The sequence below is a fragment of the Poecilia reticulata genome, chromosome 13 (genome assembly GCF_904066995.2).
Source record: "Poecilia reticulata chromosome 13, P_reticulata-male-v2, whole genome shotgun sequence".
NCBI classification, from domain to species: domain Eukaryota; kingdom Metazoa; phylum Chordata; class Actinopteri; order Cyprinodontiformes; family Poeciliidae; genus Poecilia; species Poecilia reticulata.
In genome coordinates this window covers 27,131,600-27,152,772 of record NC_088842.1, presented here as the reverse complement: position 1 = coordinate 27,152,772, position 21,173 = coordinate 27,131,600, and the positions used below count along the sequence as shown (strand labels likewise).

At 37.8% G+C, this 21,173-nt stretch overlaps 3 protein-coding genes across 3 annotated transcripts; 2 read left to right on the top strand and 1 right to left on the bottom strand.

Annotated features, from left to right (window-relative positions):
• Positions 1 to 1,106: 1,106 nt before the first annotated feature.
• Positions 1,107 to 4,512, bottom strand: rwdd2b (RWD domain containing 2B). The gene is made up of 4 exons (XM_008426345.2): positions 4,161 to 4,512; positions 4,009 to 4,076; positions 2,320 to 2,688; positions 1,107 to 2,227 (listed from the first exon to the last, which is right to left on the bottom strand). The coding sequence occupies exons 1-4, from the start codon at positions 4,371 to 4,373 to the stop codon at positions 1,975 to 1,977; spliced, it is 903 nt and encodes a 300-aa protein (XP_008424567.2). The 5' UTR covers positions 4,374 to 4,512; the 3' UTR covers positions 1,107 to 1,974.
• Positions 4,513 to 4,877: 365 nt separating this feature from the next.
• Positions 4,878 to 10,903, top strand: usp16 (ubiquitin specific peptidase 16). Its single transcript, XM_008426341.2, has 18 exons — positions 4,878 to 5,127; positions 5,245 to 5,321; positions 5,404 to 5,594; positions 5,689 to 5,792; positions 5,882 to 5,994; positions 6,349 to 6,581; positions 6,658 to 6,753; positions 6,853 to 6,983; positions 7,075 to 7,162; positions 7,425 to 7,506; positions 7,924 to 8,015; positions 8,469 to 8,522; positions 8,618 to 8,785; positions 8,892 to 9,540; positions 9,649 to 9,743; positions 9,815 to 9,901; positions 9,980 to 10,121; positions 10,499 to 10,903. The coding sequence occupies exons 2-18, from the start codon at positions 5,261 to 5,263 to the stop codon at positions 10,618 to 10,620; spliced, it is 2,508 nt and encodes an 835-aa protein (XP_008424563.2). The 5' UTR covers positions 4,878 to 5,127; positions 5,245 to 5,260; the 3' UTR covers positions 10,621 to 10,903.
• A 22-nt stretch (positions 10,904 to 10,925) lies between these two features.
• Positions 10,926 to 17,619, top strand: LOC103474996 (transcription regulator protein BACH1-like). Its single transcript, XM_008426344.2, has 5 exons — positions 10,926 to 11,070; positions 12,867 to 13,124; positions 14,287 to 15,438; positions 15,523 to 15,729; positions 16,517 to 17,619. Exons 2-5 carry the CDS (start codon positions 12,885 to 12,887, stop codon positions 16,838 to 16,840), a joined length of 1,923 nt encoding a protein of 640 aa, XP_008424566.2. The 5' UTR covers positions 10,926 to 11,070; positions 12,867 to 12,884; the 3' UTR covers positions 16,841 to 17,619.
• The last annotated feature ends 3,554 nt before the right edge of the window (positions 17,620 to 21,173 follow it).

Sequence of the window (21,173 nt, the reverse complement as noted above, 5' to 3'; positions counted from 1 at the left end):
TTGTTTAAAGGAAATGTGAGATCTCCTTAAATGAACCTATGGAGGTCTAAATGTCAATTGGTCTGCTTAACAAACCAAGCTTGATTTTCCGAGTCTTTGTTTAGGAAAAGTTTGGTGGGAGCTTTAGGCTATAAACATGCAGGTTTTGCTAAGTAAAGAAGAGGGCTGGCCAATCTTAAAAAGCCACAAAAAGATGTTCATAGATGCCCAGTGTTTGGAGGGTAGTGTTTAGCGAAAACTGTTATCTGAAATTGAGTGAGGAAAGCAAAGAACAAGCAATGAGTAGTGATGGGTTTGGTATCTCGTAGAAGGAAACTTGGTAAATAAATGCAGGGATAGTCTGAATTTCAACTAGTAGTTTGGTCTTCACAATCACCAAGAAAGCCTGCTGTGAAAAATGAAGTTTAATATCATATTAATATTTTGAGTTGTTTCTTTTTCTTGTTATAAATATTTTATCCTACTTCACCTCATAATTCAGGTTCAAATAGTGTTTTTTCTTCTCTATAACTTTGGCAGTAATAACTGAATTAAGTTAGTAAAACTAAATACAACTTCCTAAAGAATGTTGGTTAATTAACAATTAATTTATGATTTAACAAAAGAAGTGATTACTTATTACATATGGCCAGGTTTGGCTGGATAGTATTTTTAAAATTAAATGAAAATGGTCATTTAAAAGCAGCATTTTAGATATGCTTGTGTGATCTTTGTCTGACTTTACAATTTGTTGGATTATCTCAATTATTTAGGTGTGACCAAAACAAATTGAAGACTACACCAGAATACTTAAACCACAAGGAATCACTCCACCTTCTTCCTGTTTAGAACCATAGCCTGATTTAGAGGAGTTGGATTTCATCTCACCCGTTTCTCACTTGCTGTGAACTTTTTCACCTCAAACTGAAGGTCAAAATACGACTACATCATCTGCAAAAAGCAAAGATGAGACCCAGATGTTTCCCAAACAAACATCTTGTTCATGACGATGCCTTGAGATCTAGTCGATGAAAAACCACAAACAGATTTGATGACATGGGGCAACCCTAGCAGAGACCAAATCACACCAGAACTAAATTTGCCTTGATGCCAAGAATGCAAAGACAACAAGAACAGACAGTTTATTTCAACAAGGTACCTCGAGTCAAGTGGTAATCATCAAATTAAATATTCAAGTATAAATTACTTCCTTTGGATATATCTGAAAATGACTCACCAGCCAACATATTTCAGATTAAATAACTGGATTGTTAGCAATAAATGAAATATGTAACATTGATTTGGATTAACATATCATTATACAAAATGAACGTTTAATAACCACATGGCTAATGTTACAAGTGATCGAGTTCATATAATACAAGTTCTCAGAATGCAGTGTTTGTATTTTCACTATCTATTAGTGCCATCTGCTGGACACTTTTAGTTTGTAAATTAAAACTTGGCATTCATGTAAAAATGTTAATTGTGAAAAATTTTTTCAACAGGACTTTCTGGCATTTAGTAGTTCATCTGAAAAAGAAGTGCTAAAATACACTTACAGTGAGCAGGTAAAAATCTGGATAAGGATGTCTATGCCTTGAAACAATTGTGCTAAAAATGATTTTTTTTATATAAGTTAAAACACATTAATACTGTAAACTGAATTTCACAAATTGTTCAGCAAATATCTATAATGACATTTCATACAGTGCAAGGAGATTTTGCTGCAGCTTTTTTAAAAATGGAAATCATGCATCAAAATAAAACTAAAAACAATAGAAATTAATATTAGGAACATACTGGGGATCTGTCAGTGATCCATCACTTTTATTTTCATCCGTTTTCTTTTGTTTTGCCAAAATAAGGAAATAATCTCTAAAATTTCAGAGTAATTCTTTCTGTGTTTTTAATCATTGGAGCTGCTTTAATTAAAAAAAATGTTTTAATTTATATTACTTTAAATCACAACCTGTGCACAGACGTTGACTACTACTACCTGCCTTCAATGCCAAAATAAATCTGAAAGACATCACAGCAGCCCTTCTCATTTAAGAACTGGTAGAGCTGTCCAAGGTCCATGTGATTGCCTCTGTTCCCGTGAGGGTCAAACATGGCCTCTTCAAAACCTGTGAATTTGCGCAGGGAGTCTAAACTCTCAACAGTGTTGCTGTCGTCGCCTTGGCGATTAAGGGTAATATCCTCTCTGTGTCGAATCATGATCTTCTTCCATGTCAGAACCTTCACTCTGAAATAAAAAAGGTTTTGTTTTTTTTAACAAATGGCAATCTTTTTTTCTGTTACAAAATTCTCAAAAAGTAGAAGTAATCAAAAAAGCACCTGGACCAAAATTCCTCACAGACAGATTGAGGACCTTCAACACACACAATGCCAGGCTTTCCAGGCATGCTGAATCCTGAGAGGCCCAACTCTTTTGACCACTCCAAAATGTTCTTCCTCTTTGACTTGTTGTAGATGTGGTGGCTGTAGATCCACAGTCGACTGAAAACTTCTTGCGTAGGTTGAGAAGCAGACTCCAGCTTAGGAGCCGGTGCTGTTGATAAGCTCTTCTTAATGAAATGTTCCAGGTTTTCTTTCACCCAGTCCACTGCAGCAAGCACACATAAGTCTCCCAGGCAGTTTTTCATAAGGTATTTATTGAGATCTGTCTGGATCTCTGTCTGCTGGGCCCTGCTAAGAGCTGAACACCTAGACCATCAATAAAACATTTGATCAATTAATACATACATTTTGGAAAACGGATCCAAAGACACAGAGTGCTAGAGTGAAGTAAAAGGTGATTCATTGCAGGATCCTAGTTCTAAACATTTTTCTGTCAAGATTCCATAGTTTACCACACTCATATTTCTCGAGTTCTCAGACATTTTCAGCCAGTCAGGACGGAAGGAAGAAAGCCAGTAGATGTATAAATGGATCATATAAATCCAAAAACAAATCTGAAAAGTGTCGTTCCCTTGTGTCAATATTTTACAGAACTAACGTTTGTTGCAAATGCAGCTGAAAGTTATTTGGTGTATGCCTTTAGCTATACACACTTAAATTCTAACATTTTTTCAATTTTTTTTTTTTTTTTTGCAAAAATACAGTCAGAGTGAATGGATGGTAGAAATGGGAGTCTATCATACAGTTTCTCTTTATTGTGATAAGAATTGTGATTTATTGTGAAAATGCTAAACTCTAACTGAAAATGTTTGCCAATCCCCCAAAATGGCAGTATGGTTAGAATTGTAACATTTGCTATTTTCCACTTTTGTTTCATGAGAGTTATTTAGTTAGAAGTAGAACATCATTATACTATACATAGAACTAAATACCATTATTGTGCGTTTGTGTAACCAACTTTTAGGACACTGTTTTGGAACCTAACCCTGCGGTTCCCACTCAATCTTTACTGTGACCTGTTTGATGTGTTCCCTGGTACTCATGAGGCTGTATGTTTAGAAATATTCTCAAACAAACCTCTTAGACCAGGGGTGGGAAATCCTGGTCCTCGAGGGCCAGTGTCCTGCAACTCTTAAGATGTCTCCCTGGTCCAACACAGCTGAATCCAATAGCTGAATCACCTCCTAAGTGCAGTCAGGTTCTCCAGAGTCCTGCTAACGACCTCATTATTTGACTCAGGTGTGTTGAAGTTGAGGCACATCTGAAAGTTGCAGGAGTCTGGCCTCGAGGCCTGGAGTTGCCCCCCCCTGTCTTAGACCTTCAAAGAACAGTTGTATGGTGATATTGAATGACACACTGTCTGGTAGATACTTAATTCATAAACTGATTGTAAACCATGTATAATTATATTTCCACTAAACATTTAGTTGCTACTTTGATTTTGTCAACCACATGAACACCCAATGACATGTTACAATGAGAATTATGGTTGTAATGAGAAACTGTGAAAGCAGTATGAAGGTATTGTATATCAAGTATGTTGTCATAAAGTGAAGCATTTGGTCGTTTTTTCCAAAACCCATTTAACATTTATTTTAATAACCAACATATAAAAGACATGCTTACCTTACTGTTATATCAGGTAACACACTGGGGTATTCAGACGGATAGGCGCAGGTCAAAATAAACTCCGTCTAAGAACAAGTTAAGATAGAACAGACTAAATAATAAACCTTTATAAATTAACAACTTTTAGCTTATCATTACACCCTTATTACCTCATTCATAACTGAAGAGTCCAATCTCTGTTTCATGAAAAACTGGGGTCTGGAGGGAGGAGGCTTTTCCCCAGAAACCGAGTTTTCCACGTAGCTCCTAAGTTCAGCCAGAGCCAGCTGGTCGGTGAGCTCCAGCTCGTCCTGAGCTGGAAACATGCTGGTTAGCAGCTCAACTTCAGCGAGTTGAGACTCGGCCCACTCCATGTAAGACATGCTTTAAAAACAAATTGTTATGTCGAGTTACATTTATATTGACCCGTCCTCAAAATCCCAAATAATTTTCTAGTTAACTCCCGGAGATTTCAACTCGGACATTTACAAACGGCGCACACAGGAAGTAGTCGACCATTACTAACGGTCCGTCAACACTTCCGCCATATTGTGAGTGCCTTATTGGTTCCTTTTGGAAAGCAAATGTGCAAATATTTCCTTCTTTCCTGAAGGAAACAAGCACATTAGCTTACGTTAATCTGATTTGATTAAGAATTAATTTAACAAAAAGGTATGCTCATTTTGTAGTAGCATGTTGATCGATGAGACAAACATTTAAATAGTTCTACTTGTGTGTTTGGCCTACCTATGAAAATCTATTCACTTAATTTGACTCAGTTTCAAGGTAATACTCAAATTTTAAAATATACTGAGTGAGTGCGTGTGTATGCGTTCCTCAATAAAAATGCCACTCACAATATGGGGGGCGTCATTCACGTACGATCCCGGAAGTTCATGTGGCTTCTATCACACACACATCACATTTTTGTTCCTCTCCTGGCCGCATGTGTGTCATCTGGCGTTTTTGAATCAAATCACCGTATCGGTCTGATCCAAAGTTATATGTATTTTGTATATGTCTAATCGTTCCTGCTTCTATTATCGAAATAAGTTAATGATGTCCGGACTTACGAGCCCAGCTGAACAAAGTAAACGAAACTGAATACGGTAAAGGCTTTAGCCTCTGTGTGCGACAGTAAGTTGACTTTTAAGAGTTTATGTCACATTTGTTCTCTTGAAATGTTACAGTGTTGTGTGACTCGTTATAGACGTTCTTAGGTAAACGTCTCTTTGACATTCATCACTAAATTAGTTGACTTAGGTCAAGAATGGGAAAGAAGAGGGGGAAAGACAGGAGCTTCAGAGAGGATGAAGACGTTGAGTTCACAGGTACATTTTGAAGTCAGATGAGTTGGATGTTATTTAATAACCTTCTAAAAAATATAAAAATGTTTGTTTTTTTATCGCATAGGTCCATCCTGCAGACATATTAGGAAAGGCACTGACCAAACTCTTATAAAGAAACTGTCTGCTGTTTCTGATTGGACGAGATGTCAAGAATGCAAGCATGAGGACAATAAAGAAAATATCAGTACGACCACGTCAGAGGAATCTGAGGAGGAAACGGTTCCATTATGGATGTGTTTAAAATGTGGACATAGGGTGCGTTTATAATAGGACTTTATTGCACTGATTTATTTATTTATTTTTCAGTGTATGAATCTTTTAAGATGACTATTGTCTTGCTTCTTACTAGGGATGTGGGAGAAATTCTGAGAACCAGCATGCTATCAAGCATTATGAAACTCCTCGGTCAGATCCACATTGCCTGGTGGTCGGTTTGGACAACTGGAGTGTATGGTGAGCATGTTTTTTGTGTGTGATCAAAAGGGACAAATATAGTGTATTAAAACCACCTGTTTTTTGTTATACATTTTATTTTCTTCAAGGTGTTACATATGTGATGATGAGGTCCAGTACTCGGGTACAGGGCAACTGGCACAGCTGCTGACCATCCTGAAAAAACAATTTTCTACAGATCCCATGAAGAGACCTCAGAAAAGTAGGTAGTAGTGAGAAACTGGATGTTTTATGCAAATATGGGATTAAATGTTTTTATTATCATTATTGCTTTAGTAGATTTAATGTTTAGAAGACTTACTAAAAAAAAATAACTACTCTCCACCTGAATGTGGAGAATAAAGTTATTGTGAAGATGTAGTCTGCGAAGACATCTTCACTTAGTTGCTCTTTCTTAAGCTCATCCATCTTTTCTATTAATAATAGGGAGGCTTTAAAATTCTTGTGGAGACGAAGCACTTGTTCACACAGAGAAGGACAGGAAAAGTCATAATGTTTCAGCCCAGTGAAATAAATGACATGCACTTTGTATTACCAAATTGTTTTCCCTATTTAGGAGTGAAAGAGGATGTGGATCTGATGGAAATTAAGCCGGAGACAGAAGCTGTAAACACAGAGGAAAGTGGGGACAATGAGAACAAAGATGGCAGCAACAGGCGGAAGAAAAACATCAAAAAGGAGAATGCTGTAAAACCCCAAAACCACAACGCACCCGAAGAAAGCTGCAGTGTTCCAGTGAAAGGGCTGAGCAATCTTGGAAACACGTGTTTCTTTAACGCAGTCTTGCAGGTAAAAACGTGCCGTTAGCATATTTTAGTCTTGAGAGAAGTCAGAGTTAATCATTCTCATCACTGTCCATTTGCAGAATCTTTCTCAAACTCAGCTCTTGAGACAAATTCTCAACAAAGTAACAGAAGAGAAAATGAGCCTCGACATTAAACCCAATGCCTCCTTGAATCTGGTATGTTTTCACTCTGCACAGCCACTTCATTACCCACGTAGACCTCACCCAGTTTTTAGACAGTCCTTAATAAAACATATTTTTTCACTCTGAGTGCAGGAGCCCATACTAGTGCAGTTAGACCAGCCTGGGTCTCTTACATTGGCTATGTGTAAGCTACTCAATGAGATCCAGGAGTCTAAAAGAGGTGTGGTAACGCCGCGCGAGTTGTTCACACAAGTTTGTAAAAAGTAAGTGTCATTATTATTTAAGTTGGAAGTGCTTTTGGTTCTGTCCCTGGATGCATTAGAAGTTGTTCATCATTTCCTCTAATCTCTGCAGGGCTGCCAGGTTTAAAGGATTTCAGCAGCAAGACAGCCAGGAGCTTCTCCGCTACCTGCTGGATGGGATGAGAGCTGAGGAACTTAAAGTATGCATGTTTTTAACGGAGTTCCCTTTATGTCACACCAGAAATAAAGTTTCCTCTGGAACTATGCTACACCGGACACAGTTTTAGTAAATAGTGATTCTTATAAGTCCAATAAATATGGGACATTATAATGTCACATATTTAGTACACAAAATAATTATGTATGTGTATATTACAAAACAGTTACTGAGTCTGGCTATAATCTGTACTGTGTTCTACTTATGATTTTTTTCATAATTTATGTCTAAACTTTGTTCTGCAGAGAGTAAGCATGGGAATAGCAGAGAGTTTGAAAAAGTCAAGTAAAGTTACAGATGAAGAAAAGATAAAAGCTGCAGTTAAAGGTAAGCTGATTAAACCTGGTGTGGTCTATCTTGCATGCAGTGGCGCAACTACACATTATTCAGGTGGATGCGAAAACATAGATCGGCGCCCCCCTTCCCCCCGAGGGAAGGAACGTCAGGGTGAAGGAGCGACGCTCACTCAACCCCCCCCCCCGGGGCGACGATACGTGAAAGGTAAAACTCGCTACATTTACCTCGTTATGTGCGCGAGGTAAGGCGCGCTGAAATGTATGGGAGAACATCGGCGTGCCGCCCCCTCCAGACGGGGTTTTGGCGCCCCCTCTGGTGCTGCGCCCCTATGCGTTGCATACCCTGCATACCCACTTTTTGCGCCACTGCTTGCATGCATCAAAATCAGTGTTTTGATTTTGGTTTAGTAGTCTTAACTGTGTTTCCTTACGTTTTATTTTTTTAAAGAGTATGAGAAAAATGGAGTTCCTAAAAACTTTGTGGATCAGGTTTTTGGCGGTGAAATGACCAGCACGATAATGTGCCAGGAGTGCAAAACGGTGTGTACTTGTAGCACAGAACTCATTCACATTTCTTCCATAGTTTGTCACAAACTTGCATGTGTTTTATTTGGATTTTAACTGCTATGCTAGCTAACAAAGCTAGCAATGACGGTGGGAATTCCCAATTCCTACTGTCATTGGGAATTTGCAGGGAAATTGTACATGGTATTTGAAAGTTTTCAAAAATATAAAAAATAAACCAAACTCAGCCATATCTGAATACTTTTCAAGTCTGGCCTGTTTGTAATTTCTTCTATCATCTCAAAAACTCTGACCAGCAGGAAAGCCCTGCCACGTTGTCCACTTCAAAATTACATAATGTAATGTAATTATGATTACATAAAATCCAAATGAAATATATTGGAAGTTTTTGATTGTAAAATGACAAAATGTAATATTCCATATCACTGTACACAATAATAGTCTTTACTCTATCTTTTTTTTTTTCAGGTGTCTGTTGTCACAGAGATGTTTTTGGATCTTTCCCTTCCTGTTTCCGATGAGGTGAATCAAATGTTTTCCTTTGACCATGTGTTGATATTTGTCCTAGAGATGTTTCCATTAACATGCTTGTGTGTCTTTTTGACAACCTCTTGCAGGCGTACAAAAAGAAAAACCCCAAGAAAGTGTTGCCTAGGACCAGTGAATCAAGCCAAGATGAGAGAAACGGCTCTGATTTGATCAGCGGGAATGACAATTCTATAACTGGGGGCAGCAGCAAGTACCAGCAGAAAAAGGCTAAAAAGCAGGCAAAGAAGCAAGCAAAGGTATTTCATTAATTGCAAATGTGTCTTTTGTTTGGAGCTTTTGTATAAATTAATCTTTCCGGTGTGTAAAAATAAATTTAAATATGCATTGTGTTCTTTTTTTTAGCATCAGAAACGTCAGCACAAGCTTGAAACCAGAATAACTTTAGGAAATCTGACATCTCCAAGCAGCGCAGACGGTGACCAAATTGATGTTACAGAAGATGCAAAGGACACAGAGAACGCTGACCAAATGCCACATGAGGAAGTCTCACTGAACGAACAAGATCCTAAACCTGTCTGTGAATTTGAACAGGATCAGAATCAGGAGAACGAGGAAGACAAGGATTCACCGAGTGACGATGTCTCATTAGCTGACTCGTCAGTCAGCAACCGTTTTACGGTCTTGTCAGAGGAGCAGCAGTCGCACGACAGCACTTCATGTAACGAAACGTCCAACACGGATCTGGAAGGAGAACTGGACACACAGTTGGCAGATCAACTGGAACAAGTGACTCTGAATGATGCATTCATAGAGGATCTCGATTCCATGGATCCAGCCGTAGAGAGTGAAGACGAAGTGGAGTACACCATAATAAACCAAGACCCAGAGCTGGCCTTCAACACCCTGTCCACCAGGACAAGCCCAGAGAAACAAGAGTGTTCAGTGCAGTCGTGTCTTTTTCAGTTCACCGAAGTGGAAACGCTCACACAGAACAATAGCCTGCTGTGTGTCACTTGCACTAAGCGACATAAGAAGGGCGAAAAAACTGGAGGTATAAAGGTTTATGCGTCGTACTAACATGACCCACAAATATTTAGTATTTTTGAAAGTGACCGAATATAATATATCCCAAAATGTTTTTTTTTAAAAATGGATTTAGGATCTAAAAAGAACATCTACACTGATGCCTTGAAGCAAATGTTGATCTCCTCCCCACCGTCTGTACTTACCCTTCATATGAAAAGATTTCAGCAGGTACGACAGCTTGATAAAGTGTATTTAAGGCTTTTCTTTTTTAAATAATAACTTTTGTCTTTTTCCTGTAGAATGGTTACAGCATTTGTAAAGTGAACAGACACGTTCAGTTTCCTCTGATTCTGGATCTTGCTCCCTATTGTGCAGCCAAATGCAAGGTTAGTGCTGGAAATATTTCTTTATGTTTTGAAAACAAGCAGTTTTGCAATTACTGACAAACATTTTGTTCCACACAGAATATTTCTGAAGGAGACACTCGGATTTTGTACAACCTGTATGGCGTCGTAGAGCACAGTGGAACTATGAGGTCAGGTCATTACACAGCCTATGTAAAAGCTCGACCCGACTCTCTAAAATCCTCATCAAATGGTAAACAAGGTGGGTACAGTTGAGTATGTCAGTCGGTAGAACAGATAGTTTCTGAAAATAGTATTAGTGCCCTTGAAGTTCTCCCGCATTTGAATCAGAGTCTTTCATGAAATCTTAAAATAGAAAGCTAATGAAAAGCATACTCAAAGACTTGGAGCAAAATATGATTCTACAAAGCAATAACTCCCAGGGTGTGAATACAAATATATGCCACATTTTGTAAAACATTTTTTTCATAGATTTTTATTTCCACAGTAATTTAAGAACCACATATCACTTTCCTACAGTAAAACACTACTTTTGTGTTTGTTTTCACATAAAGTTCCTCTTTAATATCTACTTTTGCAAGGTATATTACATTCAGTAATAAACAATTTCCCTTTCAGGAGAGACGGACCTTCCCAGAGGATCCTGGTTCCATATCAGTGATACTAGTGTTCAACCTGTCAGTGAAAGTAAAGTCCAGAGCTGCCAAGCCTACCTCCTGTTCTACGAAAGAATCCTCTAATTTAACTGTGCATATACACTCAGGAAAGACCAACCGACTTGCTGCTTCAACTCCATGCACAAGAAATCCTATCTAGGACTTGTATAAGTTTTGCATAAAGAATATTTGACAAAAAAAATATTTGAGTTACTTGTTGTTCTGCTAAATATAAGTCATTATATTCAGCATAATAAACATTAAGCCAACTGGGAAATGAGGGACGAATGATAATCTACGAAATCTATAAAGGCCTGCGTTTATTTTTATGATAATTTCTCATGTAATTAAAAGCTTTAAAACCGGAGTGTTTTTGTGTGGAGTCGTTCTTTGACGTTCACTGAGCATGCGCAGTAAGCGCTGTTTGGTTTTCCTGTTTCTAATGTCACATGATGAGAGGAAAGTCCAGCTTCGGTCGACCACAATCTCTTTCCCAAATCTACTTATGTCAGTGTCAGTCATCTAACATGGCAGGTCAGTGAATGTTTACCTCTTTTCTAATAAACATCGTTTGTTTAAAGTTATTAACGGATGCTCCTTTTTTAAGGCGACAACAGAAAGGAAGATGTAGTTGCAGCTAACGGTGTGGCCCGCCTGTCGCAAAAAAAACTACGTTTTGTAAACATTTATGACTATAAATGTCAAAGATTTTGGTTTTGATAGGAAATACGTAGAAGTATGAAGAATTTGCAGATATTCGGCTCTTTCCGCTGCTACTCTTGCTTCTTAACTTAGCTAAACATGAGTCAGCATTTTTCGCTGTTGAACTTATTTAAAGCTGAAGTGTTAAACTCTAATCCATTTTGTGGACAGGCAAGTACACATTGATAACCCTGCAGCTAATTTCAAATGGGTATGTTCACCATAGTATTAACAATAGCAGATTTCTTGTATAAAACATTAACTTTTTTTCTTTTGTATTTTTATTCTGATCTAAACATATCAGCTGTTTGTTCTCTTTGTATCTATACAGGTACCAGTAGTAGCAGTAGAACATAAATGTGTTGTATTTTGTTATACTCTTAATGTATTGCCATAAGTTTATTTTGATTATGACTTTGAAACCGAAAGCTGTCGATTATCTTGATTATGACGTAATATAGTATGTCGCAATACACGATTGAAATGGAAAAATGAATAAATATCAAAATGTTTAAAATATTAACAAACGTTTGAAGCATATTGATGAAACATATTTTGTGAATAAAACAATGTCATATCCACCCGTTTATACTTGGAGGCGAGGGACTAAAAAATGCTGGTTGTAATTATGAAATCGAGCTCAGGTAGGAGATTTATAATACCTCTTAGCCAATAGCATTTATTGTTTAAAACCTCTTGCCATTATCAGACTGCAATATTTGCAGGTCATTAAAGGTTGCTGACTTTTAGCATTGCTTTCTTACATACAAAAAAACATTTCCCTGACTGACTAGGCAATGATAAAAAAAGCACTATTACATTATAATATACAGTGCATGACCAAAGAAAAGTCACCAAATAGTGCCTAAGCAAATAGGCACTCTTTAGCAGCTACTGCAACATTATAAGCCCAAAGAATTGGACCCGGTGAATACTTGAACATGCTGAATGATCAGGTTATTCCATCAGTGGATTTGTTTTCTTCTCTGATGGCAGTAATTCCCAGATGACAATGCCAGCATTTATGAGGCTCGAATTGTGAAACAGAAGTTCAGGAAGCATTAGCGATAATTTTTACACATGGATCGGTTCCCACAGAGTCATGATGACTATTGTTCCAGTAGGAGGAAATAGAGGGAAGCTTGCCAAATTTATAAAACCATTCTGGGTCACAAATAGGTCTTCTAAATAGACAAAATTAAGTTAAAAAGTGGCTTACAGACAACAAAGTGAATATTTTGAAGTTACCATCATAAAGTTCTGATCTCAGTCTCCATAGAAAGTGTTTACTCAAGTTGAAAAGGTGTAAAAGATTAAAGCAGCTAACAATTAAAGAAGTTACATGAAACAAAGAAGAAAGTTATATAAAAACAAGATCCTGTAGTTATTCTGGAATTTGCCTTAAAAAGATCATTTTCAAACTGAACTAAAACAACAGAGCATTCCGACTGATTTGATAATCACATTTTACACACACATCGCTTGTTGTCGACTTGTAATATTACTTTATTCTCGACTAATAGAATTTTGGCTCCGCTTCATTGTGTGTGAAAAATTAGTTAAAACATTATGCATGTTTTTTGTCTTGTTTTTAAAAACTATTACAACAAGCTATTTTTGCCTCCTAGGCTGAGCCTCTGAGAACCATGACTCTGCAAACTCCTCACACATCAGCATTCACCTTTCAGTCTGCGTTGCACAGTGCCCACATTCTCCAGTGTCTGAATGAGCAGAGACAGCAGGACATCTTGTGCGACGTGACGCTGTTGGTGGAGGACCAGAGTTTTCGGGCCCATTGCTCGGTCCTGGCCTCATGCAGCGAATACTTTCGCAGTATTGTTACTAGTGTCACCAGACAGAATCCCATCATCACCTTACCTGAAGAGGTTGGTGCGCCAGCATTCACCTAAATGATTTTATAAAACTGCTAGTTATGTTCTGTAGATTATGTTAAAGCATCATCTGTTTGAGGTTTTTCAGAATTTTATCATGTTGCAACCACAAACGTCCACATTTGTACTTTATGTGGTGGACCAACTCAAAGCATGGCTATTTCTTCCAAGCTTTGTGCTTCTCATGGTGGGTTACGGTATAACTACAAACTTCCAAGATATAGCTGTCCACCAACTGACTGAAAAACATTCAGTTCTGGGGAAGCTGCAAAGATCCCCATCTCCTGGAGTTTGCCTTTTCTGTAAGAGAGGGAAGAAGGAAGCTATTATGAAAACAAAGCAGAAAGAAGTCTTACTCATGTTGTAGTTTGTATGTTCCACTAGTCTGAAAACAAAACTTCCAGAAAACTGCAAAACTGCTGAAACACTCACTAAAAACTCACTGGTTTAGAGTTGCTGTTAATAACACCTGGAAACATTGATCAATATATTTGATGTATATATGTTTGATGATTTTGATGGTGGCATTTGACAAAATGTAATGTTTATTCCTTGTTTCGTATTTGGGAACTGTGTTGTGTTTTTGTGGTGTAAACTGCCTTGTTGCTGAAATGTGCAATACAAATACACTTGACTCATTTGCAGTTTGCACTAACCATGTAGGAGCCACAGCAAAGATACTATCAGTTTACTTCTGATCAGAGACCCAACGTGAACTTTGTGATTTTCTTGCACAATTCTATGTGTCAGGAAACCAGCACTGTGCATCACCCTAAACAAACCACCCCCACAATGAAAAATGGTGGAAGCAACATACAATGACGATTCTTTTCAGCAGAAGCATCAAAACTGGTCAGAGTAAGATGATTCAAGCTAACATATGGGAAGAAAATGGTCAGAGGTTGCAGAATTATTCACTTATGAACTACTTTGTGTTGGTGCATCACATAAAATACCAATAAAATGCATGGAAGTTTGTGGTTGTGACTTGACAGTTATGGGAATGTATTTAAGAGCATGCTATGTTTAAGTAAAAAAAAAAAATGCAGTTATTTTTATTGTAATAACCAGTACTTCTTTACAAGGTTAGCCAAGTTTTATTTGAGCTTTTTATGGCGGCAATACTTCTGGTTTAACAAATGTCCGTTTTCCACAGGTGACCGTGGAGGGGTTTGAACCCTTGCTTCAATTTGCCTACACGTCAAAGCTGCTTTTCACCAAAGAAAACATCCATGCCATTCATACCAGTGCTGAGATTTTAGGATTTCGCAACTTGGAGTCAGGTTGCTTTGATTTCCTCATCCCCAAGTTTTTAGAGAGTAAGAAGGTCAGGAGTAAGAGCTGCTGTCGAAGCTCGGAGCCCGGTACCAGTTCGGACTCGTGTGTAGAAGGTAGCCATGCAAAATCATTTGAGTCAAACAGCTCAGCGCCTTCAGGGGGTGATGAGCAAACTGACTTGTCATCACAGTGCCCTCAGAGCACGCAGGGTCAGACAAACAGTGGGGAGGAACACTTTTGTTTTGAGAACTGTGGGCCGCAAATGACTCCCTTATCTTTAGAGTTAGCAAATGGTGTGTGCCCCCTGTTGTCTCTGCCGTGCCCAGGCCCCGACAAAGCCGATCATTCCTCTCATTTTTGCGAAAAAGACATTTTACAGTTAGGAGATGTAAGTGATAGAAGTGAGTTGAGTGTGGTAGGGTGTGACGCACAATGTGAGCTGTCAACACCAGCGGATGAGAATCCACCAGAAATCACTGAGCCGGGAAGCGCAGATAATGAACCGACTGTTGAGACGCTTGGCGCTGAAGCCAGCTGTGCCCCAGCCTCCCGTCCACTGAAGACGTCAACGGCAGAAGATTGTACTGCAGTATTACAGCAGGGTGAGGTTTGTGCCGAACAGGGAGCTGCTGGCGAGTTATCAGAACCTGCCTTAAACCCCCAAAGCTCAGAGGCAGCGAATGGAGAGCGCAGCCGCGTAGAGAGGGAAGTGGCCGAACATTTAGCTAAAGGGTTTTGGTCTGACCTGTGTCCAGGTCAGTCTCCACCGCCATCCCTTGATTCGGCAAGCCAAAACAATTTGACCAAGGCCTCAGACTTTCACTGGCTCAGACACCTGGATCTGAACTCCAGTGTAGGCGACTGTCCCTTCCTACGGGACCTCGATACGGATGACGAGCCTGGTACACATGCTGACAACTTTTCCCAAGCAGAGAAGAGTCCCTGCATGTCCTCCCCACTCAATTCTGGGGATGAAAGTGAGCTGGAAACAGACGGGGACACTGAGGCCAATCACAAAAGAGCAGCAGAGGTCATCGTCATAGACAGGCAATTTTTATTCTATAAGTTTAAATAGATAAAAGTAAATCTAACATCTCAGCTTTGCATTTTATAGATTCAGCTCCCATTCCCGGTGGAGCAGATCTCTGAACTGAGCAGAAGTGCATTCCAACAGCTCCTTAGAGACCATCGCCTGACAAAAGAACAGCTTGAGTTTGTCCACGACGTCCGCAGGCGAAGTAAAAACCGCGTGGCAGCACAGCGCTGTCGGAAGAGGAAGCTCGACAGCATACACCAGCTGGAATGTGAAATTAAAAAATTAGTAAGTTCACTTTTATGTCTTCAGCTTTCTTATTATAAATCAAGGTTTTAGTCATAACACTTGATAGGATCATCATTCACATTAAATAAATAGTTCAGGTCTGATAAAAGGGTAAAAGCAGTTATGAATAGATAATCCATCTTCTTTTGGCATCAATCTAAGACCAAACTACACTTATAGCATCTAGACATAACTCCTAATACAAAAACATTTTTGGTTTATGCAAATGCTACATTATGAACTTTTAAACCTTTGTCACATTGCTTTGAGTAATTATTTACACAAAGCTGATCTTATAGTTAAGTAAATTGGTGGAAAGACCTAAAACTACTTCAGTTTAAGGGTACGTTACTTTATAGATTTTAACTCTGTTTTACTTTGCTATTAAGTAACTAATACTTCATATTCCCCTGAATAAACCTTGATGTTGATTATTTTGCTGCTTCAGCATCTCAATGTCTGAAAATATACACCAACTGTGGACAAAAATGGTATAATTACAGCCTATCTAACTGACCTAATACATTAGTATGGTGACTGTGATATTCCTAATTATAGTATCTTACTAAATACTGAAGGAAAGCAGTCTGTTGTAATTGTGGTATCACACACACTAATATTTTAATTATGAATGCAGATTTATTTTGGCCCGGAGTTTCAAGTGTAATAAAAAATATATATATTTGTCTAACGAGAACCTTAAAAAGTAGAAATGAAAATGTACAAACTAATGAGTTACTGTGTTTAAATTCTTTTAATCTATCAGTGATTTATTTCTCTCTCACAGAAAAGTGAAAAAGTGCAGCTGATTCAGGAGCAAAAAGAGCTAAAGAAAAATCTGGCGGAGATTAAGCAGAATGTGTGTGGCCTCTGTAAGAGCGTCAACATCGAGCCCTATCAGGACCACTTGCAGCTTCTCGCTAACCTGTCTTCATCTGACTTTCCCGTCTCATTGCCCAGCCTCGTAGCAAATAACACAGAGTCACAGCTTGCCGTTGAAATGGCGAGTTCCTCTTTGGAGTGTGGACCGATTGAACCACAACCCTGCACACAGGACACAGGCTGTCCTGTCTCTGCTCCTTCGTTGTTGGACATGTCCAACAGCTTGTAATTGGGTGAGAGCCTCAGTGTTGCTCTGAAATTTACACGACCAAAAAGCAAACAGTTAACCATCGTTTTACACTGCAGTCCTCTTTTTGCGAATACTTCCTTTTTATTTCATTGACTCATGTCCTGCTTTAATGGAGGAACTGAATCCAAACACAAATATGTATCATTTCATTTTCTGTGAACCTAACGGGCATTTCTCCACAATAAACACAGAAATAAGTATTCATGATTTCAACAGTATTGCACTGTTCCCAAATGAAGTCTTCAGAATGTTTCTGAACTGAAGTTAGTTTTTCTCAGGGAAAATTACAGCCTGACTGTATTTAAATCCCACTTCATAGCTATTTTAAAGACAAAATTATTATTCATTGCGCTTTTTTAAAAATTAAACATGCACAAAAAAATAAGTGTTCAGTAGATTACAAATAAATGTTAGAGCTAAACTACCTTCTCAGCAGCATTATGCAATTGCACATGCAGACTAATTTTCATCCTCTTGCATTTTGAGAAATGGTTCTTTTAAATTTGATAGTGTTTTGTGAAAACGTTAGAACTTATCTGATATGAATTAAAATGTGCCTTATGCTTCAGTATACTATCAATTCAACAAGATTATGTTGTTTAATGAAAAAATGTTTATTGTCTTAAGCACTGTTGCACATTAACCCAATACTAATGTTGGTGGCATTATCTTTAAATGTTAGTTCTTCTGCATGTTGAGCATTGTTTTTATAAAATGGTTTTATGAATTGCAAATTAAAATAAACATTTTGTTAATAATCAGTTTTCTTTAAATCATTTTAACACACCACAGTGTTTTTTCTGTTTTCTGTACATTTGCAAACTTTGGCCAGCAGATGGAAGTGTAGCTCTGCCTTAACAGCTTGACTTTATTGATTAAATATAAAAGTCTTCAAATTTTCAATTTATTTTTGGGATTCTTCATACAAATTGCCTTTAGTAACCTTATTTTGCAGGCCATTATTTTTGAATAGTTGATGAAAAAACAACAACAAAGGTTTCAAACAACATATAAGTTTGATCGCATAAAGCCCAAGGTATTACAGTGTAGTCATCATATTCATATGTAACCAAATTGACCAAATGAGCATCATATGGCCTCTTGCTCCTTTTGAAACTCAAATCAGATCACTGAAATGAAACTATTTGATTTTAAATTGTGCAAACCATGAATTGATGCGCTTTTTAATCTACAAGGGTTGATATGGCTTGCAGACACTTAGAACAAGAATGTGGTGTAATTTAGAAATGCATAACCTTTAATAAAAAAATCCTGTCCTAAGATTCAGTCATCAAAACATGACGCTCACAAAGTATTGCCAAATCCTTTGTTGTGTTTATTACATCAATCTAGCTCTTCTGAAGAAGAAAAGTGTTTTTGCATTTTAGTCAATGAGAAAGGAATTTTAAATTGAGCATACAGGAATGTTTTAAATGAGATACAGATTACCACACGAGTGTTTTCTCCTCTGCTGAAGCGCCATTGTCTGGCAACTTTTGGATGCGTTCCTGCTCCACCTGAAGCAAAAGACTGAACTACCTGTTAACAGATTTATGTTTGCTGCAGCACGGATCCATCTAAAAGTTGATGACAAAAACTATCTGGCACAGAGTTGTTTCAAAGAGATGGTATTATATATTTATATGTTATAACAAAATGCTATGCATATAGAAAACATGACTCAAAAGAAATTTGACTTTGTAATTTGACGCCATGAAATTGGGCATCTATCTCTTTAAGAAGCTCCTACTCTTTCCCTCAGGAAGTCATCACACAATCCTTCTCATGTTGTTTACATCAGTTATTAGAAGCGCTGGACTCAGAAGTAGTTCCTATGATGAGCTCAGCAGACTCAACAGATGTTTGCTTACTGCTGCTGCTAGTCTGATGGAGTTGAGTGGGGAAGTTGTTAGGGAAGGGTGCTCTGTGACGCGAAAGTTTGGCTGGAGTTTGTAGCTCCGAGGAGGAGCCTTGTGGAAATAGGCGGCATTTGTGAGAGCAAGCATTTAGGTACCCGCAAATGGTTTCCGCGGAAGAGTCAAGGATTCCTAAAACATACATTAAAAAATCAAAACAACACTCCAGGTATGTTTTTGATGAGTGAATGACGTAACATGATATACTCAGCCTTTAAGGCAGCATTTCTTTTTTCAACTTTTGTAATATTATGAATTGATAGAAGATTGAATTCAAAATCGTTGCAGATTTGTCAATATGCTTTTGTCCACTGATAATTTTTTTTATATCAGTTGAAATGTAATGGCTATAACTTATGGATGTTAAAATAACTTTAAAAAACCTTTGCGTCATATATTACCAAGTTTAAGTATTACGTTTTTAGAGCAACAAAAAGAAACAATTTTCTCATTCAAAAATAGACAATAGCAACTTCCAAATCAGCATGGGATAAATTAATTTGTAAAATTTTCTTCACAGAAAGAATAGGGTTCTAATGCTCTGTGTGTGTGTGTGTGTGTGTGTGTGGGGGGGGGGGGGGGGTGTGTGTGTGTGTGTGTGTGTGTGTGGGGGGGGTGTGTGTGTGTGTGTGTGTGTGTGTGTGTGTGTTTTAAACACAGTTTAGATCTTGGAGCATTGTAGTGCAAAAGTAAGATTATCCTGTTTTTCAAGCTAAACGGGACGAGAGACTTGATTTGAGGCGGAAGCAGCTGTGCAGCATGGCAAGGTCAGAAGCCCATAATCCGCGGCCTCATTCATGCAAGATTAAAAACCTGCTCTGAGTTCTGATTAAGAACGCAGGGTTAGAAGATTAAAGACCAGCAAACAAAATGAAAGCAGTTAAAGCCCAATCCTGGAATTCATCAGAATACCAGAACCTTAAACAGTCATATCGTGAGATTAATGCAAAGCCTGCTGTATCTGTCTTGATGAATCTTCTGTGTCAAAGCCGAAAATTCCCCTTTTACCCTAAAATCCAAAAGATCTGTCTCTGTGTTGGAATTGTTTGTTTTGTTGTTTTTTTTATTTCGTCCTTCACACCATTTCAAGCTGCAAAATTGTAACATTATTATTATGCATGACACAAATTATTATTGGAGGATTTTTTGTGTTACATATATTTATTTTTTAAATAGATAAATCTACTTATTTCTTAGTAATTTCTGTATATCTAATCCTTAACCTCTAACAGACTTTACATGTAGCACTGGAAGAGATGGAAGTCAGAAAATAAAGCATTTCAAAGTTAGTTTGTGAAAAAACATTACAGGTTATAATAACAATAAATATATATCGTTTAATGTGACACACTGTTAAATAAGGTTTAAGCTGATTTTTTTGTCAAGATATACCAAAAATGATATTTTTTTATATATATACTTATTTTTTTTATTGCACCATTTCTACCTAGCAAAGATGCCAAAATGACCAAAATTTTGATGTAAGAATAACACCCTTACCTTTTCCTCCACCCTGGCAGTCAGCTTGTCAAGTATCACCACAACAAAGGCAAAGGAAATTGTGAAGAGGCTGATTGAAGCTGGTAAGAGTATCATTGACCACTCAATGAACAGAATCCTATACACACATTAACTGAGAAGCCATTCAGAGAGAAAGAAGCTATTCCTAAATCTTCACTTTTTCAGACTTCGCAAAAATGCATAGGAACTCTGTAATTAATGTTGACTTAAATAATAAATATTAAACAATGAGGTCTTGCTATCCCTCACAATAAAGAAACAAACAGTAAACGGTGCAAATTTATAACATGAACATTTCTCCAGGATGGGTCCTCACAGATACTACAAAATGACACAATACTTGAATCAATCCCAGTTTAAGATCCATGACCTCCTCACAAAGTCTTAAGCCGCTGAACTACTGCGTGCTCGCTGATTACATACCGAAGTGACTTTGAACTTAAGTTTGATGGTGGGGCTATGTCCTATTCACAAGGTTATATAAACGAGGTCCATAATACTGTAATCTCAAAGAGAAATGAGAGAAAGCCGTGGACATGCTGACCCTAGTTAGCTAGAAGCCTGATATGCAACAGTCAGATTAACAGCTGCTTGAAGTGTGACAAATTACACACTTGTTGGTGTTTAGACTTGACAATCATCCCGGTTACACCGCGAACACTAGAAGATGAACAAGTTTCATAGAGGTGATTGCAGGAGTTGAGATTATTTAACATGACAAAGTTTCAAAAGCTTTTGGGGAAAAGCAAAAAGACATACAGATCATGTTTTTTTTTTTTTCTTGATTCGGAAATAAGTCATTGTTGTTTTTATGTTACCACAGATGAAAATGTTGCCTTATTGTTATTTCCTTTCCGGACTTAACCAACACACAT

Excerpts from the sequence above, each read along its gene's own strand:
- rwdd2b (XM_008426345.2), bottom strand. The coding sequence starts at position 4,373 with ATGTCTTACATGGAGTGGGCCGAGTCTCAACTCGCTGAAGTTGAGCTG. Across the intron at positions 4,077-4,160 it reads ACTCTTCAGTTATGAATGAG|ACGGAGTTTATTTTGACCTG; the intron begins GTAATAAGGGTG and ends ACTTGTTCTTAG. Across the intron at positions 2,228-2,319 it reads TGTGAGGAATTTTGGTCCAG|AGTGAAGGTTCTGACATGGA; the intron begins GTGCTTTTTTGA and ends TTTTTATTTCAG.
- usp16 (XM_008426341.2), top strand. The coding sequence starts at position 5,261 with ATGGGAAAGAAGAGGGGGAAAGACAGGAGCTTCAGAGAGGATGAAGAC. Across the intron at positions 5,595-5,688 it reads GTTTAAAATGTGGACATAGG|GGATGTGGGAGAAATTCTGA; the intron begins GTGCGTTTATAA and ends GCTTCTTACTAG. Across the intron at positions 8,786-8,891 it reads AGGCAAAGAAGCAAGCAAAG|CATCAGAAACGTCAGCACAA; the intron begins GTATTTCATTAA and ends TCTTTTTTTTAG.
- LOC103474996 (XM_008426344.2), top strand. The coding sequence starts at position 12,885 with ATGACTCTGCAAACTCCTCACACATCAGCATTCACCTTTCAGTCTGCG. Across the intron at positions 13,125-14,286 it reads TCATCACCTTACCTGAAGAG|GTGACCGTGGAGGGGTTTGA; the intron begins GTTGGTGCGCCA and ends CGTTTTCCACAG. Across the intron at positions 15,439-15,522 it reads ATCACAAAAGAGCAGCAGAG|ATTCAGCTCCCATTCCCGGT; the intron begins GTCATCGTCATA and ends TGCATTTTATAG.